Here is a 24,929-nt window from a genome sequence, read left to right as displayed (position 1 = left end):
ACTGACTGGCTGATTCCTAGCTTGGCCATGAAATGCACTGGGTGACCTTGGTTAAGTCACATTCTCTCAGCCTCAGGGGAAGGCAATGGCAAACCTCCTCTGAATAAATCTTGCCAAGAAAATCCCAAGATAGTGTCGCCTTAGGGTCACCATAAGTCAGAAACAACTTGAAGGCACACAACAACAACAACAAAGCTACATTGGCAGAATGGTAGGATTGCAGCCTTGCATTACAATCCTGTACATGTGTGCTCAGACATAAGATCCTTTGGGTTCAGTGGGATTTTTCTCCCAAGTGGAGGAACATAGGAATGCAGTCGAATATCTTCACCTAACTTGAACCTACCTGTTCTTTTTGAGAGTTGCTGTACATGGTATTGGCTTGCACGAAAGCAGATTCCTTCCCATCCTTTGCAAACCCCTTATCTCCTTTGAAGTGCTGCTATCCCTCACTTTGGGATTTTCGTATGCTGGTTGTAATTAGCTTGACAGGTCTTGTCAGTTTGTCAGAGAACCTCTTTCATACATTTAGGGCTTCATTAATTTCATTTCCTTTGGCAGTTTCAACGCAGAGTTCTTTCTGCTTGACAACTTGACACAGAGGATTTCTGTTTAAGAGAGGCTGCAAATCAACCTTGAACAGGGGGTAAATTTGCTGTCAGCGTGTCGAACTTGGCAGGTCTCTGGAACACTTTGACAGTCAATTGGGAAACAGGCTAATCAAGATTTTGACCCTGGATTGGTTATCTATAATAGGTCAGACATTTTAGTCTATAGGACCTCAGCTTTAACATATGAGTTTGGCTTTGCAATGAAGAGAGTCAGGTGATAGGAGCCAATGGTGGACTTCAGGCTTGGGATAGATGAATGATCATTCTAATCAGAGCTGCCTACCATCAGGTAAACTGAAGCAGTTACACGAACAATTGTAGGTATTATGGAAAGACAGCAAATTGATGGTTAACAGAGGCTGCATCCGCACTGCAGAAATAACCCGGTTATTTGCACTTCCCCGAATTCCATAACATTGAGCCATGGCAGTTAAAGTGGTGTCAAACCACATTATTTCTGTAATGCAGATGCAGCCTCCATTTGTTATTTCTGAACATTTGCTGCCAGGGATAGGGAAAGAGGTGTTTGTGAGGTATTCTACCTAGTATGCCATGCTAGCTTGGTTGCTCTAGATTCCTATTCACTTTTGACTTGTTTCCTTCGTCTGTTCTGTAAACAGATGAACAAATAAATATGTTGTTGTTGCTGTCGTTTTTAAAAATAATCACTACATCTTGGACTACTCATGTTCCATATTTAACGGAACATGCCCTATTGAAAAGTAAGTTTTTTTGATGGTGGTTGTGTGAACCATCGACTCCTCTGCCTCCATTAGCTTGAGCTGACCCTAGTTCTGATTTAGTACAAGTTAACTCCATATTAAGTATAAAATTAAGCCAGTATCATATTAGTGCACCTAAGGTGACATCTGGCTTCGTAGCAAGCTTTTAGGATGCTATGTTTTGGTCCAGCAAGGGAATGCTTACATTTTTGTGACTAAATTCAGCTTGTATTCTGCAAGCTTGGGCACACATTCCTGGCTGCTATTAGATGCCCTCCTCCAGGTTCATAGAGGCACGTTATTGTTCCTGTTGCTATTGTTGTCGTTGTCGTGTGCCTTCAGGTTTTTTCGGACTTATGGCAAAGCTAAAACAAGCTTTAGCATGCTCCATAATTGCATCTCCTGGTTTTGTTTTATGGGCAAACCTTGGAACTGAATTTTGACTTGTTAGGCATACAGTTGTCCAATTTCCAGGGAAAGCTTGCGGGAAACGTTTGTTTGTTTTTTACTTGGATTCCCAGAGTGTCCCTGATTCTGATAGTTGTAATACAGAATGTATCATTTCCATGTCCTTTCAGACTTGCCTGTGTAGTAGTAGCATGTACCAAATTTGCACTACATTTACAATATGGAAACGATAAGCATTTGGAAGTATATCTTGATGTCTTTATCTGTTTTGTATAGGGATGAAATACCTTGGATTATTAGTGTTCCAAATTGAATGGTTTCAGCTCATTGGGAAGTAACCAACAATTTTGATGAGTCAGTGAGTGTCGGGACTCTAGTGCTCCTGAGTTCTTGTCATGCTTGCTTGTCATTTATGTTGCGCCTGCTTTGTTTTGTATTACTGGATGGTGGGTTATGTTATAACTTTGGTATTGCTGGTGGAAAGGTTTATCTATTCTGGAGTTGGGTAATGAGCAGATGTAAAAGGGAGGTAAAAGGCACTGAGAAATACCAAGGTCAGGTCTGTGGGAATGTCTGTTATGATAGGAAAAAATAGAGCTGTTCTGGAAAGAGGAATTTTTGGTTTAGGAATAAATGGCGTTTGAGCAGGTGAAAAGGTTTGAAGTGCTTTGTGCTTTTAATATACTGTGTAACTGAAATTGCTTTAGTCCTAAAAACATCATCATGCTGTGAACTACTTTAGTTTCTGAATAAAGCTTACTATCTTTTTGCTAAAGTTTGGCTTTCTGAACTAAGGTCAACCAGTGCATTACAGTGAGTAGGGCTCATGCCATAAATGACAAGAAACTCTGGTACAATTGGCCCTTCTTATACACAAATTTTTTATACACAGATTCAAGCATATACGGTTTGAAAATGTTCCAAAACAGTATAAATTTCAAATATCAAACCTGGATTTTCCATTATTTATAAGGGGCACCATTTTGCTGTGTCATTATATTTAATGGGAGTTGAGCATACATGGATTTTGTTATACACGGGGGATCTTGGAACCAAACCCCAGAGTATAACAAGGGCCAATGTACATGAACAAATGTGGAACAAACCTATACTCTTATATATACACTTACATGTTAATTTGATATTATATTATCTCACAGAGTGGGAATTGCAATGAGAATACAAGACTGTACAGGTTTACTCATAAGTAAGTCTTACTGTGGATTGCATACAGTTTCAGCATGGTAACAGTAAGGACCCAAATTAGTCACTGTTAAAATGCATCTGAATATTGCTGAATTCCATCCAAACATGATTCTCAAATGTTTTGGTCTATTATGTTACACACATACCTCTTTTTCTCCCTCTCCTTTAGCTGTGGTTGACATTTGCTCCGGTGGCTGATAAGACAGCTGAATATTTTCACACCACAATGGATGTTGTCAACTGGCTCTCCCTTGTGTATCTTGTGATATCGGTTCCTGTGGGTCTCCTGGCAATATGGATTCTGGACACCATTGGGCTTAAATGTGCAGTAAGTCAGATTGGTGATTGGCAAGACCTAGTTTATTGACATGGTGGATTGAAAACCACATTCTGGGGAATTCCATGGAAACAGAGCAGAGATCCCTCCATTACAAAAGGAATGATGGCCACTGACCTTCTCTGAATGACAGTCTATTAACTACCACCAATGAGTTGTGACAGTGTAAAGTTAGGGAAATGGGGGCATAGGGTGCACTGTAGGGCAGAGGATGTCATGTACAGTGGTGCTAGTGAATCCCACAGGGCATGGCTAATGTGTTTTGTATGAAGTAAGGTCAAATGAGATATGTTACATTCATAATCCTTTTTATATTTCTGTCTCTCAAAGCAGAATAGAAGCTGCTAATCCAGCTTCAGGCCACCATGTTTCTGTTTTTCTTGTGTAAAATGGAATGGAAGCTGATATGTACCCAAATAGCAGGTTTCCCTCTCAAAACCAAATTTCATAGGAACCATGATGTGTGTATGGGGCAGTGGAGTGGAATAACTGCACCTACACCACAGTTATGATCCAAATCTGGGGTACATGTGTCCGCTTTAAAAAAAACAATGGACTCTAAAGCCATGCACATGTGATTACATATTCAATTTATCATCTAATTGGGCCTTGAGTATGAATCCCAGAGTATCTTCAAGAATTGTCCCTGTTCCTCACCAGCCAGGTTGATGTAGCTCTCATTTTTTATTATATATGTATATTCACTTTTATCCAAAATAATCACGGTCTTCTTTTCAAGTTTGTGCCCTCACAAAGTGGCATACATGAAGCAGAAGAAAATTTGTTCAATCACTATAGTAAAAATTACTGAGACTGAGCATTTTGACTTAGTAGAGCAAAACCTCTCATGGCCTGGCGTGTGTATGTGCATGTCTATCTGTGTGTCGACCTCCAGTTGTTGGAACTGCAATTCCCCCAGAACAAACATAACCCAGTAGTGAGGAACTGTGGGAATTGCAGTACAACCTCTGGAAGGTGACTGTTGTCCACCCTGCTCTAAGTGAGGCGATGGAATTTCAATGTGAAGAAAAACATTGGGGGGAATCACATTAATGAAAGGCAGTTGGGAAGAGTTATGTTTTAAATTCTTGTTGAAAGTCTCATTCATTCAGAAGGGAGTTCTTCAGCAACTGGGCCCCCAGGAAGACCTTTCATGCAGACATGGATATGGATGTCCATTAATAGAGTCTGGTGTCCCAATTGGTTGTGGATTGTTGTTGTTGTTGTTGCATGCCTTCAAGTCATTTCTGATTTAAGAGGACCCCAGGGTGACCCTATCATGGGATTCCATGGCACGATTTGTTGAGAAGAAGGTTGGTTTTGCTCTCCTCTGAGGCTGGGAGAATATGATTTGCTCAGTGTCACCTGGGGGTTTCTATGGCTGAGCGGGTATTTGAACCCTGGTCTCCAGAGTCATAGCCCAGTGCTCAGTAGTGATGGGAAAATGGGTTGCACAATCAGTCTGCTTGCTTGGCAACTTATCATTTTGTAGGTAGCACAGAAGCAAGACAAACTTTTGAGAACTTTACTGGACAGCTGCTCAGGAAAGTCTTCAAATTGGCTAGGTGAGAAGAATCTGTTCATGCAGGTACATGACTGCAAGTATCAGGTTCTCCAGGCTGTTCAAGTTATGTGTTCTTTAGGTAGATGATTAAGGGGAAGATCAGACAAGGTAGCTACTGAAATTACAGCTGTCCAGAAATGCAACCTGTTTTATTCAGAGAGAAATATATAGCAACTTGGCGTTTACAGGGAGCTCTGTGAGAGTTCGCCATACTTCATTTCCATTTTCAGCCATCCTCAGCCCTGAAAATCAAGTCAATATAAACAGAATCTGTTGCAAATGTGAGTCTGAGGTTAAAAGACAGTAGGGGTTTTCAAAATCCTCACCCTAAATGTAGTGAATGTAAGAGGGGGAGCATGATAGCATGTGCTTGCCATACTCACCACAGCTTTACATTCTGTGTTAGTGAGAAAGAGGGCTCACATGCATACAGATGTCTACACATTGACTTCCTTCTTATGAACAGGAAGCTTGATTATCCAAGGTCCCATTGAAGTGAAGGGCCTAAATGCACTTGTCAATCCCAGCTACCGCACACCCACTGAATACATGAAAGATACATAAGTGTTGATTTACCCAAGTTTACCTTGGAAGTGCCCTAGTTGGATTTGGGCCAAGAAGCCCTACATGGTGTAGGCTAACTCTACAGCTATTGTGCATAGGCAGCAGATAGGTCCATATATGGGGAAGTTGGATGGTGAGCATGATCTTGCTCATACGTTCACACAAGGAACAAACAAGGAGAGTCATCCACTAAGTCTCACTAAGAGACTTAGACAGCTAGGTATGTTTAGCCTGGAGAAGACAAGATTAAGAGGTGATATGATAGCCCTGTTTAAGTATTTGAAGGGGTTTCACATTGAGTATGAAGAAGCTTGTTTGCTGCAGCTCCAGAGAATAGGACCTGGAGCAGTGGATTCAAACTACAAGAGAAGAGATTCCACCTCAGCATTAGCAGGAACTTCCTGATGGTAAGAGCTGTTTGATAGTGGAACACACTCCCTTGGAGTGTGGTAGTCTCCTCCTTTGGAGGTTTTTAAACAGAGACTGGATGGCCAAATGTCGGGGGTGCTTTGATACAGTATTCCTGCATGGCAGAATAGGGTTGGCCTGGGTGGCCCTTGAGGTCTCTTTCAATTTTATGATTCTAAATTTCTGCTGGATGACCTATAAACTGAAAGACTCCCCAGTTCACAAACCAATCCCTGTGCTTCAGTGTCATTTCAAAGTCCTAGCTATTTACTCATGGGGAACAAGAGAAGCATTTATTGAAGAAAGATGAACTTTCTGTTCATTTGGGGATTATACATTTGGGTGAAGATCAAGTGTAAAGCCAGCAGCATGGAAAGCTCCACCAATGTTCTTGTGTAGGATGGCCAGCTGTTGGAAAGGGAGGGTGAAGGTCATCAGCCTGTGGCCAACACAAGTAGTCCCTGTATTTCTCTGGTAGTTTCCCAGTGCACTTTGTGGACCAGTCAGTGGCCATCTTAGTCACAGGAGAGGGGGTAAGCTGGGCCATTGCACTGCCAGCCAAACAGGGCAAACTGCTTTCATAAGGAAACATTGGACACTACCTTAGGCACACTTGGAAAAAGTACAAAATCAGTGCTCTGCTCATGCTCTAACATGGGGTCTTTTAAATGCAACAAGTGTTCACTTCAGTCTCACTGATCTTTTTAAAGTTAATGCTGGTGACATGGTGTCTTCTCTTGCAGATTTTACTCTGTGCCTGGCTAAACATGATCGGAAGCATTATTCGGATTTTCAGCGTTGTCAGCTTCCTGAGTCTGGGTTCCCTTAACATTGTATACCTGCTGATAGGACAGTGCCTTTGTGCTGTGGCCCAACCTCTTATCATTTTTTCACCCACCAAACTAGCAGCCTTGTGGTTCCCAGAGCATCAGAGAGCCACAGCCAATATGGTTGGCTCAATGTGTAAGTAACTGAGGGCATTGATGTTCCATTGAGTATTTGGTGTAGCGTGGTGACTAGCAGATGAACCAAGGCTTCTTCTTATCTTGCTTCTGCATTGAGCTCTCTGTTCTCCCTGCTTTATTATCCCATATTCAGTATTGGAATATTAACTGCCCTATGAATATATTTAAGGGTTACTTTATAAAGGAGAATCCAGTATGAAATTGCTGAATTAACACAGAAAAGTTAATTTATGTCACTCACAACTTGAATCAAGATTATGCTTTTTTATCATATTATGCTGCAAGTGCTTGTTACCTCTCTCCCTCTCTCTGTGCCTTCAAGTGTTATAGTGACCCCATAAATTTCATAGGTTTTCTTGGGTAAAGAAAACTCAGAGGTAGTATTGCTAATTCCTTCCTCTGCAACATAGCCCTACAGCACCTGGTATGCATTGGTGGTCTCTGATCCATGTCCTAACTAGGGGTGACCCTGCTTAGCTTCCAAGACAGGATCTGGTGCCTTTCAGGTACAGGTTGAGTTTCCCTTATCCAAAAATTTGAAATCCAAAGTACTCCAAAATCCAAACCATTTTTCATGGGTGGCAGAGATAATGGCACCTTTATTTTCTGATGGTTCAGGGTACACAAACTTTGTTTCATGCACAAAAGTATTAAAAATAATTGTGTATAAAATTACTTTCAGGCTATGTATAATGTGTATACGAAACATAAATGAATTTCATGTTTAGCCTTGGTTCCCATCTCCAAGATTATGTATATGCAAATATTCTAAAATCCAAATCCAAACTGCTTTTGGTCCCGAGTATTTTGGATAAGAGAGACTCATCCTGTATTTATATCAAGATTTCAAAAAAAGCAATGCTAGTTTCTGAATGCTGACTGTAACTAGTTTACATACATCTAAGCTTTAATATAGTTATCACTGTCTGTATTTCATCCATTTAATTTCAGTCAGACTTTACTGCTAGTATTTTTCTTTCTTTCTCCCTACACCCTTCTCCAGTCCACTCATCCGTATCAGTGTGTACCTTTGCATAAACACAAACATACACATACTGGTATTACAGGGATCTAATGCAACTTGAACTCCTACACCTTGGTATCTTCCAGATCTTTGAGACTACAGCATCTGTCAGCCCAATGGTCAGGGAAGATAGAAACCAGCTGTAATAGCTGCGTTATTTTTTAAGACACCACAAGATTTGTTATCTTTGAAGATAATCATGACTGCTAAACTTTTGTTGTTGTTATGTATTTTCAAGTCATTTCTGATGTAAGGTGACCCTAAAGCTCCCTGTGCTTTAATAGTTATTTATAAGGGAGGAGAATGGTTGCCAGTATTGTTGCTTTACGTCCTTAAAAGCCTTTATTAACAACCTTAAAAGCCTATATTAAGAACCCGAAAGGGAGAGAACCTGGGGTTTTCTCGCCAGGGTTTTTTTAGAGGAGGTTTGCCGTTGCCTTCCTTTGAGGCTCAGAGAATGTGACTTGCCTAGGGTCACTCAGTGGGTTTTTGAGCTGGAAGTCGAACCCTGATCTCCAAAGTCATAGTCCAACACTCGAACCTCTATGCCACAATGCCTCTCTGAGCTAAACTTATAGGACAGTTTTAGACTATGCAGAAGTTCAATAGAGGTTGTCATCAGGTATTTGGGTGCAGGATTTCAACTTAATTTTATGAAAATACCATCTGCTCTTTTGAGAAGAACCTTAAAGAAGGTTCTTAAAGCAGGCTTTAAGGACATAAAGTAAAAATAGTGTCAACCATTCTTCTTCCTGATGAATAACTATTAAAGCACAGGGAACCAAACAAACAGATCTTTAACTCAAACCTTGTACGGATGTGAATTCCTTTGACTCTGAGTAATGGCTGTGACATGTTTGGGATTGTGTTTTTGTTGCTTGAGTAAAATCACCTCTTTTTTATCTCCATTTAGCCAATCCACTGGGCATTCTCATTGCTAACCTGCTGTCTCCTGCACTTGTAAAGGAAGGAAAAGATATTCCTTTAATGGTAAATGCAAGAATTTTAGAATTCTGTATCACTTAACACTTCCACTTATCTGCTAGACAGCTGAACCATTTTCATTACTTTTTAATACTTTGCTGGGTTTGTGTCTTACAGCTTGGAGTGTATGCAGGTCCTGCTGTATTTGCCTGTGTCTTAGCCACACTTGGTGTTCACGACAAGGTCCCTCCAACGCCGCCATCAGCGAGTGCCAGCCACTCTAATGCACCATCATTCTCGGGAGGCTTGAAGATGGTAAGTGGTGAGCAAAGCTAAACAATAAACTCAGGAGTAAAAGAGTTTACAATCTTGGATCGGTGCAAAAAATGAGACAGTTTATTTGCATACCTGAAGCTCAAAAATTATATTCAGTGCTTACGAGGAAGTGGGTGATAATCCATGAAAACTCATGCTAGAACCAGTGTGCTAGTCTTGAGAGATTTAAGAAGTTACAAATTGAAGGAACTTAAAAGGAAAAGAAATCTCTGTAGTAGATGTTTTCTGCAGCATCTGCCTTTTCTTGAAGAAGCCAGGAGTCTCCAGAAGGAAAAGAAGGTGTCAGGAAAACAGGAATTGACTAGCAAAAGGTAACATGAGATTTCATCTCTAGGGTTCCCATAAGTCTACTATAGCATTGCTTAGGCATTGCAGTGGATTTTTCATGTCATTCTCTTGCAGCAGTAGCATAAACCAACTGTCTTGAAGCACCTTAGAAACTCCTTCAATTGAGAAACACTTTCGTGGACTGCAGCCCACTTCATCAGATGAAGAGGGGGTTTTTTATTCTAAAAAATGATTTTAAAAATAGCCCACTCTAAATTACATTAGGAATATAACTCTTCACTCATTTCATTCTAACATTCAAGAATGAAAACATTCAAAAGGTTTCTCCCACAAACTGTGCTATATTTGGGAACTGGTTTTTCATGAAGAAATTTTTTGTACAGTTTTTGCACTAAGATCAATTTTATTTTCATTTGGGTTAGTTGCAAAAAATCACTTCTGTTTTTGCTCTAACAGAGGAGCCAAAAATACAGTAAAAATTAAATCTCATTCTGCTGAGTTTCTTTGGCATGTTTTCCTCATCCTTTCTTGTTAAGGATGAGAAAATGTGCATTAAAAAACCCTAGTTGATAGGCATGCAATATATTATTTCCATCTAGTATTCGTCATTCCTCTCCCAACCCCAGCCCACCATAACCACACATCCCAGACTTTTATTTAAGTCCTCTGAACCCCAGAAGAGGATTTTCTGGTAGCATGCAGAACAGAGAGGAGGTTCCCTGTTTGTAAATGTACTTGTACTGGCATTAGGTACATCTAGGCAGCTTGTGTGACAAGTCTTTTCTGAAAGGCATGTTATGTGAGGTTATGAGAACATTCTGCCTGCAGTGTTTCAAACTGTGTCAGCTCATTCACAAATGCAAGTCATCAGTTGCTGCTTCTGAAACTGAATGATGAGCATTGCGTGCATGCGTGGGAGCCAGGCTGCAGGTTTCTAAAATGATGTTGCTGGTAGGCTGGTAGCTAAAATCTTACATATGTCAAGCTGTCTTCCTTCGATGAACTGTGATTTCATCCATTTTCCTCTGATTCATTGGAATCAGCTAGTTTTAGATGAAATTCATGCAATATGTCATGCGCTAGTTACATCAAAGAAAGGTGTTTCTTCTTCTAATTAAAAAAATGCAATAAAGATTAAAACTACTTATGCATTATACTAATCAAAACCGCAAATAATCAAATCTGCAAAAGTCAAAGCTGCAAATGTGGAGGGGCAACTGTATATTTTTTCATTAGGGCAAGACTGTGAGATAGTTGTATGTAGCAAGCAGACACTTCCAGCAGTCACTGAGAAGGGCAATTGTCAGGTTGCCTCTGGTTCTCTGGGCATCATCTCATGTAAGAGCAACAGGAGGAGCCCAGTAAGGCTGGCTGGAAGCTGAGTGGAGGGAACACAAAGCTAGCTAGAAATGCCTTGAAAGAATAGGAGAAAACATGCAAAGGATTATGTGAGGTGTGTTTGAAACATTGGTCAGGAGCTCCGAGAGAAAAGATCTGAGAGCAGACTCAAGCTCTCCCAGAACTTGTTGGGAGCTGTGGCTATGAATAAGCACAGCATTGAAGCCAAGGTGGCAAAACTGAGACTGTCGTACTTTGGGTACATCATGAGAAAACATGGCTCATTAGAAAATACAATAATGCTAGGAAAGTTAGAAGGCAGTAGAAAGTGAGGAAGACCATACACTAGATGGATAGACTCAGTTAAGGAGATCACAGTCTGAGTTTGTAGGATTTAAGCAGAGTAGTAGAGGACAGGTTCCTGGAGGGATCTCAATCATAGGGTTGCCATGAATTGGGGTCAAGTTGAGGGCAGTTAACAGAAACAACAGTCCACCTACATAGCAGGACCCCTGTGTGATTGGGTCCCAGGGATGGCAAAGTGCTCCCCGTGGAGTGGATTAGGACAAAGGATGATGAACACCTAGATATGGAAAGTTTATATCCCTATTTAAGAGGCAACAGATCACTGGATGGTCAATAGAATAAATAAAAAATACTGGGTGGCTCTCCAGTTTTGATTGGACTGCAGCTCCCACAGCCCTATTCAGCATAGCCAGTGGTGAGGTATGCTGGGAGCTGCAGTTCATTAACATCTGCAGGAGGACACAGTTCCCACCTCTGAGCTACAAGAGTTTCAGAACTGTGAGGTTTTGAGCACAAATTTCTCTAACTACAAACTCCACTCATTTGTTTTAAATCCACTTCCCCCACCTTTTAAATTACCAAATTAAATGGACAATTATATTAGGAATATCCCTTGAATTTTAATTATTCCTTTATACCAGGAATATGTTTTCACTTTGGGGCTTAGATTTCTACTACAGTGAAAGGCAAAATACTGGAATCGACTCAATCTGTCTGTGACCAAAGTATTGTTTTAAAAGAAAAGAGCTCTTTTTAAAAAACAACAACACATTATATAGAGAACAATTTTATATACAGAGACTATGTATAGATTTAACATTGAGGTTGTGATTCACCTACCTGGGAATAAGTTCCAGTAAAGTCAATGACTCTTACTTCTAAGCAGGTATGTGGAGGATTGCACTGTAAATCAATGCTGGTTCCTTGAGGATTCATCTTGGTTTTACACATTTCCTCCATTCTTCTTTTTTCTTCTAGATGATCTTTAAGATGTTAGAAGCTTCAAATTCTGTTCTAAAGTTATACTAAATTGTTGTTTTTTTAAAAACCTAGCCATTGTTTCTCATTATGTCTGAACTAGTTTAGTTTAATGTACAGTAGGCCCTTGGTATTTGATGAGGTTTGGCTATAGGACCTTCCATGGATACCAAAATCCATGGATGCTGAAAGACCAATATATACAGTGGTGTATTATAATGGCATCCCTTTTATAAAATGGCAAAATCAAAGTTTGCTTTTTGAATTTTTGGGGGGGCGTGGATGGTGGAATCTATGGATAGAGAATCCATAGATACAGAGGGTTGGCTGTACAGTATGTCCAAACAAGCCAAGAATAAACTCTGGTTTCTGATCCTGGCTTGTTGGGAGGAATTGTAGTTTAAACCAGGAGCCACATACTTTCCTCAAGGTTGCTTTTGCACACCTTGGGCTCTCTCTCCCCCAGACACTCTATTTCTGGCCAAAGAAAAAAAAAGGATAATCTGAAGGGCTCCCTGCTTTGTGTAGCATCAAGAGTTTGTTGTTGTTGTTGTTGTGTGCCTTCAAGGTGTTTCTGACTTATGTGATCCTAACCTAAACCCATCATGTTTGTTTTTTGGCAAGATTTGTTTAGATGAGGTTTGCCATTGTCTTCCTCATGTGACAAAAGCACAAATGAGCCTCCAGCCACTTCCAGTGTTTTTCTGGCATTGTGGGAAGCCCATGTGTCCACTGGAGCTACTGCATTAGCTCATCCAAAGGTTCAGACAAAATGACAATCTAGAGCGAATTTAAAATATAAATAGGATATTTCCAATTTGCTTGCAGCTGTGGGAGTGGTGGAAACAGAGAGCAGGTTTGTGAACATCATTTTAAATTATCAGAGGTAAGTCCCACTCAGTTCGATGGGACTTTCTCCTAGTTAAGAGATCACAGCGAGTGAGAGCTAAGATACTAGAGGCAGGAAAATGGCACCTCCTGTAGAATTTGTTGGCCAAAGTAACTGCTTCATGGTGACTAAACCAATTTAAGAAGTTATGGTACTGCATGCCTCTGTCTCCAACTTAAACTCTAACTTAGATTTTGGAAAGTGAAGTCCAAAAAGGTAACTTCTCCAACCTCTGCTTTATCCCATGCTTTTTAGATACATATTGAGTTTGTTGATAATACAACATTTCTTGCACCCTGATTGGAGCTATTCAGGAGATCAAGATACAGATTTCAACAGCCTGTATGGAGCATTAATATGTAGGGCTTGCTGTTGAATTATATTATGCTGTTTTCTGACAGCCCTGTCCTGTTTTTCTTTTTTAGCTTATGCGAAATGTGCCTTACATCATCCTGACTCTCTGCCTTGGGGGAGGAATAGCAATATTTACATGTTATAGTGCTCTGTTGGAACAGGTCCTGTGTGTAAATGGATATTCAGATGTAAGTTACTTCACATTTTTGGTCATCTTGTGAGGGAGAGGGCTTATGGGTGGGTTGGCAGAGGTTGGCAACTCAAAGCACAGCTATGGGAGGGAACTAAGGGATTTCAGACAGATGCTGTCACACGTTCTAGGCTGTACTTGGGGGACTGAAGGAAAAACAACAGCACAACATCAGCATGTGCTGGAGAAACCTTATACCAGTAAAGTACAAATGAAGGCCAATGTTAAAACAAAATATCCTTCCCTTTTTGTTGTGTGTGCCTCCAAGTAAATTCCAACTTATGGCAACACAAAGACAACCCTTTCACAGGGATTTCTTGGGAAGATTTGTTAAGTGTGGGCTTGCCTTTGCCTTCCTTTGAGGCTGAAAGAGTGTTACTTGCTCAAGGCCACCCAGTAGGTTTCCATGGCTGAGTTGTGGATTCGAACCCTGGACTCCAGAATCCTAGTCCAGCGTTCAAACCACACAGGCTCTCTATGCTCTTTTACCATCATGATATCCGTGTCAAGGAAAGATTGGGAGTGGGCTTTTGGCCCTTTACATTCCCTTCCCCACTCCTTTTTTTTACTGCAGGTATAGGATAGTCTACAGTAGTTCAAATCAACTATTTGAACATGGATCTCTCTGACATTTTGACTGGGCAATGGTAAGGGAGGTTGTGACTTGCTGAGTTCTGGCTTCTTGTTGTGTATAAACCTGTCCACGAAAACAAAGTGTTTTGCTCGCCAGTTGCAAACCCAATTAATAACCATGATTTTTGTTGGCTTTGGCTTGCTTAAACCTTGGTTTATTGTTACTTCCATACCCAGAATTGTGGCTTGTTCCTGGCTTATTTGTCTAACTGAGCCCCTTGTAATGGGGAGCTAGCAAAGGGGATGAAACTGAAACAGATCAGAAATGAGGGAGACATACTATGATTTGTTTGGTCCTGTGTCATACAATTAATAGCTAAAACAACAAGCTATGACTAATATAAACCATGGCTTTGAGTGATATGCAGATACAAGCTGTGAATTAGAAAACTTGTGTTGTTCTGTTTTTAATTTATCTTCACTTCCAGCTTCAGGATGTGATTTTACAAATATCAGTAACTTGGCCACTTTGAACAAGCCTTCTGTAATAATAAAACATGGGGATATATATTTTAAATACATCTGTATCTGCATTGAGTTTTATTCTCTGTAGTAAAAATGATGCCATTTGGATGCTTAGCTGCACGGATGATCCCTGAACCATTGTCTGCTCATATGATGGGATGTTACTGAACTGCTACTTTATATTCTTAACCTCTACAGCTATGATATCTAATTAAATCTCTCTTTAGTTTTTTTCAGGTGTGAGTGGGGCCTTGTTTACTGTATCTGGGTTAATTGGAGCCTTCTTCCTTGGGCTGTATGTGGACAGGACAAAGAAATTTACAGAAGCCACCAAGATCTGTCTTTGTCTAACTGCACTGGCTAGCATTGCATTTGCAGTGGTAAATACCTTAAGAATAAATATTTTGTTTTATTTATTTTATTTCTATACAGCCTTTCTCCCAAGAAAGTTAAAAGCATCTTAAAAACTTCACTGTAAAAATTTTAAAACAATTAAGATTATTTTTTTTAAAAAAATAAAGTTAACATAAAAACATACGAAGTTAAGAACATAACTAAAACAAATGTCCCATACAAAACCATCTATCTTGATTATATGTTAATATCTTAAATGATGCTCCTTAAGACCAAATAATGCTCTGCTTGTTATACTCAAAAGTAAGTCCCACTCAGTTCAGTGGGACTTTCTTCCAGTTAATAGATTGCAATTAAAATTGTCCTTATGCAGACATAAAAAATTGTTCAACTAGTTAAGCCATGCCTTAGGAGTATTAAGAAATACCTTTCTCATTCATGCAGTAGTCTATATGAGTAAAGCTGGTGAAGGAAATGCAGGGAGGGGAAATTTCCATCTAAGCTCAAACAAGCGGTGGTTAAACCACTCTTGGAAAAAACCCTCCCTAGATCCCCTGATAAGAAACAATTATAGAACAGTCTCCTTATTACCATTCTTGGATCAAGAGGGCAGTGGCCTTCCAACTCCAGGTTGTCTTGGATGAAGCCGATTATCTAGACCCATTTCAAACCGGCTTCAGGGCAGGATACAGAGTTGAGACTGCCATGGTCGCCTTGGTCGATGATCTCCGTCTAGGCATCAACATGGGAAGTGTGACCCTGCTGGTGCTTTTGGACATCTCAGTGGCATTCGATACTATCGACCATGGTATCCTTCTGGAACACCTGTGGTAGTTAGGTATCAGGGGCACTGCACTCCAGTGGTTCCGTTCCTAACTCTCAGGCAGATTCCAGATGATGATGCTGGGAGAAAGCTGTTCTCATAAAAGAGAGCTGACATCTGGCGTCCCTCAGGGCACCATTCTGTCTCCCATGCTGTTTAACATTTACACAAAGCCGCTGGGAGAGATCATCCGGAGACATGGGCCGTGGTGTTATCAGTATGTTGATGACTCCCAAATTTACTTCTCTATGTCTCTGATTGCTGCGGTGACCAAGGATGGCATCTCTCCTCTAAATGCCTGTCTTGAGTCGGTGATGGTCTGAATGAAGGGAAACAAACTGAAGCTGAATCCAGAGTAAACCGAGGTGCTTGCGATAGGTACCCCTGATCCAGGGATGGAGATTTGCCAACCAGTCCTGGATGGGGTCACACTTCCCCTAAAAGATGAAGTTTGCAGTTTGAGAGTGCTCCTGGGCTCATCTCTACAGTCGTCATCTCAGGTGGAGGCGATGGCCAAGAGTGCTTGGTACCAACTTTGGTTGGTACGCCAACTGTGCCCCTACCTGGCCCAGAGGGACCTTGAAGCAGTGGTACTTGCACATGTAACCTCTCATTTAGATTTCTGTAATGCGCTCTACATGGGGCTACCTCTGTACCAAGTTTGGAAGCTTCATTTGATCCAAAACGCTGCAACCAGACTGGTCACCGGAACATCAAGATCAGACCATATTACTCCAATATTAAAATCTCTTCATTGGCTGCCAATCAGCTTCCAAGCGCAATACAAAGTGTTGGTCATTACCTTTAAAGCCCTACATGGCTTGGACCCGAGTTACTTAAGGGAATGCCTCTCCCTTCACAATCCGCCCCGCACTCTCAGAACATCAGGGAAGAAATTATTGAAATATATGAAAACTAGACTAATTCCAACTTCCCATAAAGTGTTTACAGCCACGGCCCCTAAACTATGGAACAACTTACCAGAAGAGATCCGTCTTATTCCCACCTTAGAAACCTTTAAGAAGGCACTTAAGACGGATATCTTCCGGTGGTCCTATCCATCTGACCTTCTGTAGCTGATCTCAAAGAACACTCCCACTTCTGACTTTGATAGCATGGAAAACAGACGATGATTTGTTCATTTTAGTGATTGGTAGTAGTTTTGTTGTTCATTCTATTGACTGTATTTTTAGATAAAACTGTATCTTGTATTTTATTGTTGATTTTATTCTCTGTTGTAATCCCACCTCGATCTGCAGGGAGAGGCAGGAAATACAAATAACATTTATTATTATTATTATTATTATTATTATTATTACTATTATTGTTATTTTACATTTAACACTACAGAAACAAGTAAGTGTATCTGTGTTGACTGTTTTAAGTGTGGAGAGTTAGACAGCATATTTACTGTGGTATTTTGATTCTTAAGCTTATTTAAGTTGATATAGAGTGGTCTCTGAAGGTGATTTTTTTCCTATGCCCATCAACCCCACATGGATGCCCCCACAAACTCTTTGGAAGAAGGGCACGAGAAATGGAAAAATGGAACTGATGAAGTAAAAGTGAGCATATGCTAGGATGTTGTTGCTGTGTGCCTTCAAGTCATTTCTGACTTACAGAGAAACAAATCATGGGGTTTTCTGGGCAAGAATTGTTCAGAGGGGGTTTGCATTTGCCTTCTCTGAGTCTAGTCATCCTGTGTATTTCCATGGCTAAACTAGGATGTTTGTCTGTACTATTGTCCTGGGCAAGTTTGTGTTTCTCACTGCCAGTGTTCCCTAAAACATATCTTGCAAACTATAAAAATAGCAGTGCTGTCCCTCTGATGTGGTATAGTGGAGCCAGGACTTGCAGGGTAGAAATAGGAGGCCTTTTTGATTAGTAAGGGATAATGACTTCTTCCCCCTCCTGACTTTGTCTACCAAGATGCTACTCTTTACAAAGTCCAGCTGGAGGATTTTTAACAGCATCAGCACTGGGAGGATGGAGAAAGAGGTCTGGGGAAATACATACTTCCAGTGTCGGGTTGGAGCAGCATGTCTGCAGTAAACAGATGTATTGCTGTAAATAATACAATAAATTTTGAGCTGGAAAGAATGGGATTTCTAGTGTAGAATAGCTATTTGTGGCTGGCTAGAACAGTCAAGGTAAACAACAGCGGCCTCCAGAATCCCTATGGAACATATGCAAGGCTTACCTAATCTGATGGTTTCCTTTCATACGTGCATATTGCTACTTTTTGATGAAAGGTGTTTCTGAAATATAATGAACTGGGCTTTTGTGTAGTGCAAGATCCTATCCCTGTTCTTCCCATGTTACCTTTACCTCTGGTACCAAATTTTCTGTAAAAAGAAGTAATGCCCAGGCACATACCTGCTTCAACAACTAAGGTATACCTGTGTAGTCTTGAGCTTATCCCTGTTTCAGTATAAAACCTTTGGGATGGCTTAGTCTTGAATGGCCAAGTAAGACCCACTAAATTTACAAAAGAATTGCCCCTGATGGAGATGAAAACTGCTAGAATCGATCTGTTGATTTTAAAGATAAAACGTTTTCTCCTCAATGCTGAGAAAAAGACTGACTCCATGGTGAGTCAATCCATTTCAGAATTTATGGCTACATTACTGGCTCTGAGTCATTGTAAGCATCTTGGATTCCCTGTACTGCTCATGATGGAGCTGAATTGCTGCTAAGAACATTTTGCCGTTTTGACCATGCCTCTCTTCCTGCAGGTGTCTCAGCTTAGAAACCAAACCTATGCTTTGGCAGCCATCAGCTCACTCTTTGGCTTATTTGGATTTGCTGTGTATCCTGTTGCTATGGAACTAGCTGTTGAATGCTCCTACCCTGTGGGAGAAGGAACAGTATCTGGACTGATCTTTGTCACAAGGTGAGTAACACAATCAGAACAAAACCTCATTCAAGAGTAGGGAGGTTTGATCTATATTATGTGTCATGGCCTGTAGTGCTAAGATTCCCGTTGTTTCCCTTCTTTCCAAAAAGGAAGTAGGACAGATTTGTGGCCCTCCACATATTGCTGGACAAAACTGCCATACAGCCTGGTGAGAGATGATGGGAGTTACAGTTCAGCAGCATCTGAAGGTTTCCAATTCCTAGTAGTTGGCAAAATAGAAGGCATCTGTGGTTAACATATAAAGGCCTGTCCATTCCTCTTCATGCTACAACTTCCTGTTATGGAATATTGTGTGCAGCCTTGTGCAAGCAGAGAACCAAGCTCCTGGGCATTTCATCCTCTCTTAGCCAAGTGCTGGGTTTACATCATTTTGAAATTTAAATGCATGTATCATGCTGCAAGATGGGTGCTTATACAAGTAATACAAGTCTTAGGACAGTGATGGTGAACCTTTTCGAGGCCGAGTGCCCAAACTGCAACCCAAACCCCACTTATTTATTGCAAAGTGCCATGTCCCTCTGGCTTTCTAGTAACAAACTCTGGCAAACTCTGTGTTGGGATGATGGCACATGTGCCCAAGAGAGGGCTCTGAGTGCCACCTCTGGCATGCGTGCCATAGGTTCGCCATCACTGTCTTAGGAAAACAGACTGAATAGGTAACCATTTAGAAGACATCTAGGAAGCGTCAGTGTTCCTAGGATGTTTGGCTGACACAGAAGCAACTAGTTTGCCAAGACTCACAGGGAAAGTGCTTCAATTCCTCAGTCCTATTAGTTGGCTCTGGAGAGTGAGGGACCTTTTCCAGTCTTTTAAAAGACCAGAGTCGTCAGCTATAGCAGAGTTAGCCAAACATGGCCACATACACTCTGTTCACCTTTGATTGCTTAGGAAAAAGTCTTCCCCCAAAATGTTCACAAAACTCCTGAAAGACGTTCTCCCTTCTGCCTTTTAAAAGCTTCTTCACAATTTTAGGGCCTGGGAAAGGACCAGCAATCCGCTTACCTTTTCCAGCCTGGGAGCAAAGCACAAGGATCTTCTGCTACCTTTCCTTTCAAGTCAAGAATAATTCAGGCATGTTTTCAGCATCTTCTCTTTTATATATAGTACATTAGTACAAGTACAGTTCTACTTAGGGAGCTGGGGATGTTTAGCCTGGAGAAGAGAAGGTTAAGGGGTGATATGATAGCCCTATTTAAATATTTGAAGGGATGTCATATTGAGGAGAGAGCAAGCTTGTTTTCTGCTGCTCCAGAGAACAGGACCCGTAGCAATGTATGCAAGCTGCAGGAAAAGAGATTCCACCTCGGCATTAGGAGGAACTTCCTGATAAGAGTTGCCTCAGAGAGTGGCGGAGTCTCCTTCTTTGACAGCTTTTAAGCAGAGGCTGGATGGCCATCTCTCCGGGGTCCTTTGATTTTGATTCCCTGCATGGCAGGGGGTTGGACGGGATGGCCCCTGTGGTCTCTTCCAACTCTGTGATTCTGTCTGTGAGGTAATTGCCCATATATGTGTGAGAAGAATATACCTGGCACAGGATGTGAAGCAGAGGAAAACTTCAGGTTAAGGCAGGCATTATGGACAAGTACAGTATTTTATTGGCAGACCCAACCTACTCGCAAGGTGCCAGTGACCTATCATATAGATAGGAAGATAATGAACATCACAGTACAACCCTATAGGTCAAGAACAATACAGATCCTATAGGAATGTGATGGTAGGTCCACTGAAGGGCAAGAAGACAATGTATAATCTAAAGGGATTATCTTAATTGTTAAGTACCAAAACCAGAAAGAAATCTTTATCCAAATTAGTCAGACCTGCAGCTGGGAAGGTCCAGGGGTCATAACAAGGGAAACTGAAATTGGTTTTGTTTCAACAGCCAGCTCCTAGGAGTGCTCTTCATGCTTTTATTCCAAAGCTTGGCTGTGGAGAAGAAAAATGCCCCCTTTTCTACCTGTACTGCAGACCAAGGTGGAGCACTAGACTGGTCAAGTAAGTGTCATCTTCCACAATGTCTTGCCATGTGTTGTTGAGTTTTGAATTCCTGCTGAATTTACAGGCATTGTCTCTTGTCTGGTCTACTAGAGGGGCTGTGAGAACAAAGTGAGGACTCTGTTTTTAGAAATACAGTTGGCCCTCCACATTTGCACCTTAGACTTTGACGGTTTTGATTATTTGTGGATTTGATTAAGATGGAATCCCTAGGTTTTCCAGGGAAATTCTGCTGGAAACTGACCATACAGTTGTGCCGGAGGATCTAGAGATTCCTAGAGGTGGTCTCTCAGGTAAAACAGTAGTGTTTTCTATTTGTTGTTTTTTTCACTTTCATGGGGGTCCTGTGCCCCTAACCCCAGCGAATGTGGAGGGCCTACGGTATATGCAGTTGATATTAACCAGGAGTCTGACAAAAAACACCCGAGTATTCCTTGCCTAAGAAAATACTGTCAAAATTGATGGGGCCACCATAAGGTGACAGGCAGTTTGAAGGCACACACTTACTTGCATTATTCATTTTTAAAAAAGAAGTGTTCTTGAGCAAACCACTTTACTTTGAAGGAAATGTAGCCTGGGGGTTTTGAGATGGAAAGCACCCCTCGTCCAGAATGAGGCCTGTAGCTGTTGAGCATCAGTGAGAGGATAAAGCCTAGCTGCTCTCTACCTGCATAAGTGCCTTTTACTAACAACAGCATCTTTGGAGGAAAACTGTGGATAGGACTAGGGGGAGGGTTTTCTTTAGACATCACAGCAGCATCTCTCCTTTCTTGTCCTTCCAAGTGTTAAGGAGAGAAACCTCTGACAATATTGCTGGCAGCTTCCTCTACGTTGCTTGGAGAGAGCACAAGATACAATTCTGATGCGGCATCTATGGTCCTTTTCAGAATCACCTCTCTCCTGATTATTCTTCAGCAAAGATCCAAGCTACACCATTAGTAGAGGGGTAGGATGTGGCTTTTGATGGACTGCACCACTGCAGAGGCAAACAGATGGTTTATTTACTCACATGACCTTATGTGGGAGGCTAAATTGCTCTCTCTAAATGAGAGACAGATTAAACTGTGAAGCTTCAGTATTATTGTGCATCACTGGCACTTGATGGGGTGCAGTTTATAAATTTAATACAAAGATATAGGCCTCTGCATGGGACCGATAGTCAAACAGGGAATTGAGCTCTTCTTCTGCACCATTGGGCCCCCCAGAGCACTTCCCGTATTGACTGATCAGTTTGGGTGGCATCAGCATGTCATTGCATTCATCCATCTTAACTTTACAAGACCTGTCTTTGCAATACAGTATCTGAACAGAGGGCACTGCAAGGAAAAAATTATCTTCTCCAACAAAGCCTTAAAGTGAATCCCTAATCAGACATACCAGGAAGGGAATGTTAACATCTTTTTCTGGTATGTACCTTGCTCTCTCAGCTAGTCACCCACACACACATACTTGAAGCAATCACAACCTACTATGCTGGTAGAGGTGTTTTTGAGCATACATTATCAGATAATACATCAGTGGGAGTGTGCACACTTTGCCTACTAGTCTGTTACTCCAAAGCACCAACAGATGGTTTGAAATCTGCAGTCTCTTTCCAACTTTCTTTCCCTAGTTTGGGAGGTACTGAAATGGCTTAAGTTTAGAGACTCAGGCCCTATACAGACAGCCAAAATAAAGCTGCTTCAGGCCACTTTGGATGTATGGTGTTTCAGTGATGAATGCGTCCTAAGAGTCTAGAAGCTGCACCAAAGCTGCACTCTAGTCCTTAGGACTGGAGCGTGGCTTTGGTGTGGCTTCTGGACTCTTAGGACATATGTATCATTTAAACAGCATACCTCCAAAGTGACTTATTTTGGCTGTCTGTATCAGGCCTCAGACACATCTAACTAGGTATATAATTGATGTTCATGTATTATTTGAGGGCCTTGCCTATTATCTCTCTGTATAATACAATAGGGGAACAGTTTTTACATGGTAACACAGGGTTGACTGCTGGTTAAAAGTTAATAAATATATGTGGATAATTTGCCTACAATTGTATCTCATGGCACAACCCTGTATGTACCTGCTCAGCATTAAGTGTCACTGAGGTGTGTGGAGCTTAGCTTACTTCCAGGTATGTAGGTTTAGGACTGGACTATAAGCTGACACTACTATTTTAATAGATTTTAAATAGCATTTTATTTTTTATTGGAAATAAAATTCTAATTCATATCATTTTTCTGTTGCAGATGCAATATTAGTGATGGCCGGACTCTGCAGTATGGCAGCCTGCTTCTTCGTTGTGGCTTTTCACACTAATTACAAGAGAATCTATGCGGAGACATCTCACGCCTGCTCAGTCAACAAAACAGAAGACGATGTTGAAGTAACAGGACAAACAGGAAATGCTTGCAGTTGAACTCTTGGACCAATCACAGTGCCTAAAGCAATGTTGCTATCATCTCAATGGAACTCAAGTGCCACAGCTGCACAAAACAGCAAAGTAAATTACCATTTGATAGAAACTGATTGATGGAACAAGAGTTACTGGTTAAGTAATGGACCAGTCCTTCTATAAAAAATGTGCAGTTGTGAATGCTATTGATCAGGTAGCCAGAATGGCCCACATCCCTGTATGCAAGAGGGAGGTTATCAACATGCAGGGGATGCAGAAGTAAAAAAAAAAAAATGTATCTGCCAACAAGACATTAAGAGATTAAAGACATGGAGGGGCAGACAGTTCCCCAAACAATCCAATGAGGAGAGTGTGCATTCAGTATCTACAAAATGCTGAGGTGGATGAGCTGGGGGGAACAAAATCGGGTATGCTAAAGGAAGATGGGCCTCACAGAACACGGGACCGCAAGTGTTTTGTTGCAGGTTCCACTATTATCTTCATTAGTAGCTTCATTCCCCCCCCCCCCCAAAAAAAAAAACAGGGCTGCAGATAATATATTGGTGCTAGAATACAAGGGATCTGTCCCAGTAAGTTTTAATCTTTAAAGGTGATGCTAAAGTGCAATAGAGAGCAGTTAAACAACCTTTGTCTGTATTAAGCTACACAAAGCAAGATGCCTAAGTCTTGCTACAAGAGTTCTAGTATGAACATTGAGAGCCGTTGCGAACTTAAATGGAATAAAACCCATGTAGATCCAGCCTAAATTTCATTAAGAAGAGGATTTCCTAGTGGAACAGGGGGATTCAAATATATTGGTTAACATTTTAGTGTTTATTACCTTGGGGAGTATAATTTCCTCTATTTCTAATGTTAAAACTCTTGACCTCCATTGCCAATCAACACAGCACTACTCATGTGCAAAAAGGCGTCATCAGCAGGTGCAGATAAACTAAGGTGTGAAAAACAACAAAAGTACTTAGGGGGAAAAAGTGAGGACTGAGGGTGCACCTAGACTGTAGAAATAATGCAGTTGGTCACCATTAAACTGCCATGGCACCATATTACAAAATCCTGGTTGGGAGCAGGAGTGATGTGGGGCTTAGGAATCCTAAATAAGGAGCATAGTTTTTTGTAGGTCCCACTTTATGTTTAAGTAATCTGAATTATAGGATGCATGATATTCAAAAAGACCCAGTTCTTTTGCTCTTTGATCACAAGGTATATATTGAATGAGGAAGGCAGATAGAAAGTGTCTGTTCTGCGAGCAGCATTGCAAGTAAAATTTATGCACAGTGTTATAACCTCAGAGAGCCACATTTCCCAATATGATCCCCTTTAGATGTGCAGTCCCAGAAATTCTGCAGGCAACAGAATATTGATGAACTCTCACCTGCTCACACATACCTGTGTTGGCTACTTGTGGCCTAAAAGTTGTGGCAGAACGTTACACATAACAAATCGGCAAGAGGGCACCTGTTTAAATGCTTTTCCCGTCACAATAAAACACAATGGACAAACGTATCCATGGAACAAGAGAAATTAGCTGTTATATTTGTCACAGACAAATTCTAATCAGTTGTCCAATACTCACAAAGCACTTGGTACAGAATTGATACAGAAGTTTAAAATCAGTGCAAAATATACAATCAAAATGAAACAAAACACAAATACATAGCAAAAATATATACAGAATCTCCCTAAGAATATACTCTGAAGATAAACCAATATTTAAATACAAAACAAAAGAGCACACCATATAAATAAATTTACAATCATTGCATTTCAGAACTGATATTCAAAGCCCAAAAATAGTTTGCAAGGCAGAGAGCTAGAAAAGTAAAGTACACAACAAGACCCTGCTTAAGAAAAAAAACAAGTAAACAAGTGTGATGTGTATTTCTAGCTTCTGTTTAGGCACACAATGTAGAAACCATGTTCACCTAACAGCTATAT

The 24,929-nt window shown here is 40.9% G+C and overlaps 1 protein-coding gene across 3 annotated transcripts in view; it reads left to right on the top strand.

The window, feature by feature from the left end:
- The window catches only part of SLC49A3 (solute carrier family 49 member 3), a 30,770-nt gene extending 5,853 nt beyond the window's left edge, over positions 1 to 24,917 (top strand). The window contains exons 2-11 of one of the 3 annotated variants that reach the window (XR_006102325.1): positions 3,117 to 3,275; positions 6,564 to 6,783; positions 8,723 to 8,799; positions 8,911 to 9,048; positions 13,294 to 13,410; positions 14,738 to 14,890; positions 18,423 to 18,580; positions 19,560 to 19,675; positions 20,484 to 20,596; positions 22,828 to 22,846. Coding sequence is in view for 2 of the 3 variants with exons in the window: in XM_042453334.1 (XP_042309268.1) it covers positions 3,117 to 3,275; positions 6,564 to 6,783; positions 8,723 to 8,799; positions 8,911 to 9,048; positions 13,294 to 13,410; positions 14,738 to 14,890; positions 18,423 to 18,580; positions 20,484 to 20,596; positions 22,828 to 22,997 (1,305 nt within the window). In the remaining variant the exon portion in view is untranslated. Of the gene's footprint in view, positions 1 to 3,116; positions 3,276 to 6,563; positions 6,784 to 8,722; positions 8,800 to 8,910; positions 9,049 to 13,293; positions 13,411 to 14,737; positions 14,891 to 18,422; positions 18,581 to 19,559; positions 19,676 to 20,483; positions 20,597 to 22,827 lie in introns of those variants that run through there. The other 2 variants (XM_042453334.1, XM_042453335.1) reach the window with 2 other exon arrangements.
- Positions 24,918 to 24,929: the final 12 nt, after the last annotated feature.

This window comes from Sceloporus undulatus, chromosome 2 (genome assembly GCF_019175285.1).
Source record: "Sceloporus undulatus isolate JIND9_A2432 ecotype Alabama chromosome 2, SceUnd_v1.1, whole genome shotgun sequence".
NCBI classification, from domain to species: Eukaryota; Metazoa; Chordata; class Lepidosauria; order Squamata; family Phrynosomatidae; genus Sceloporus; species Sceloporus undulatus.
Note: the sequence above shows the minus strand (reverse complement) of the source record. Positions and strands in the feature narration are given on the sequence as shown.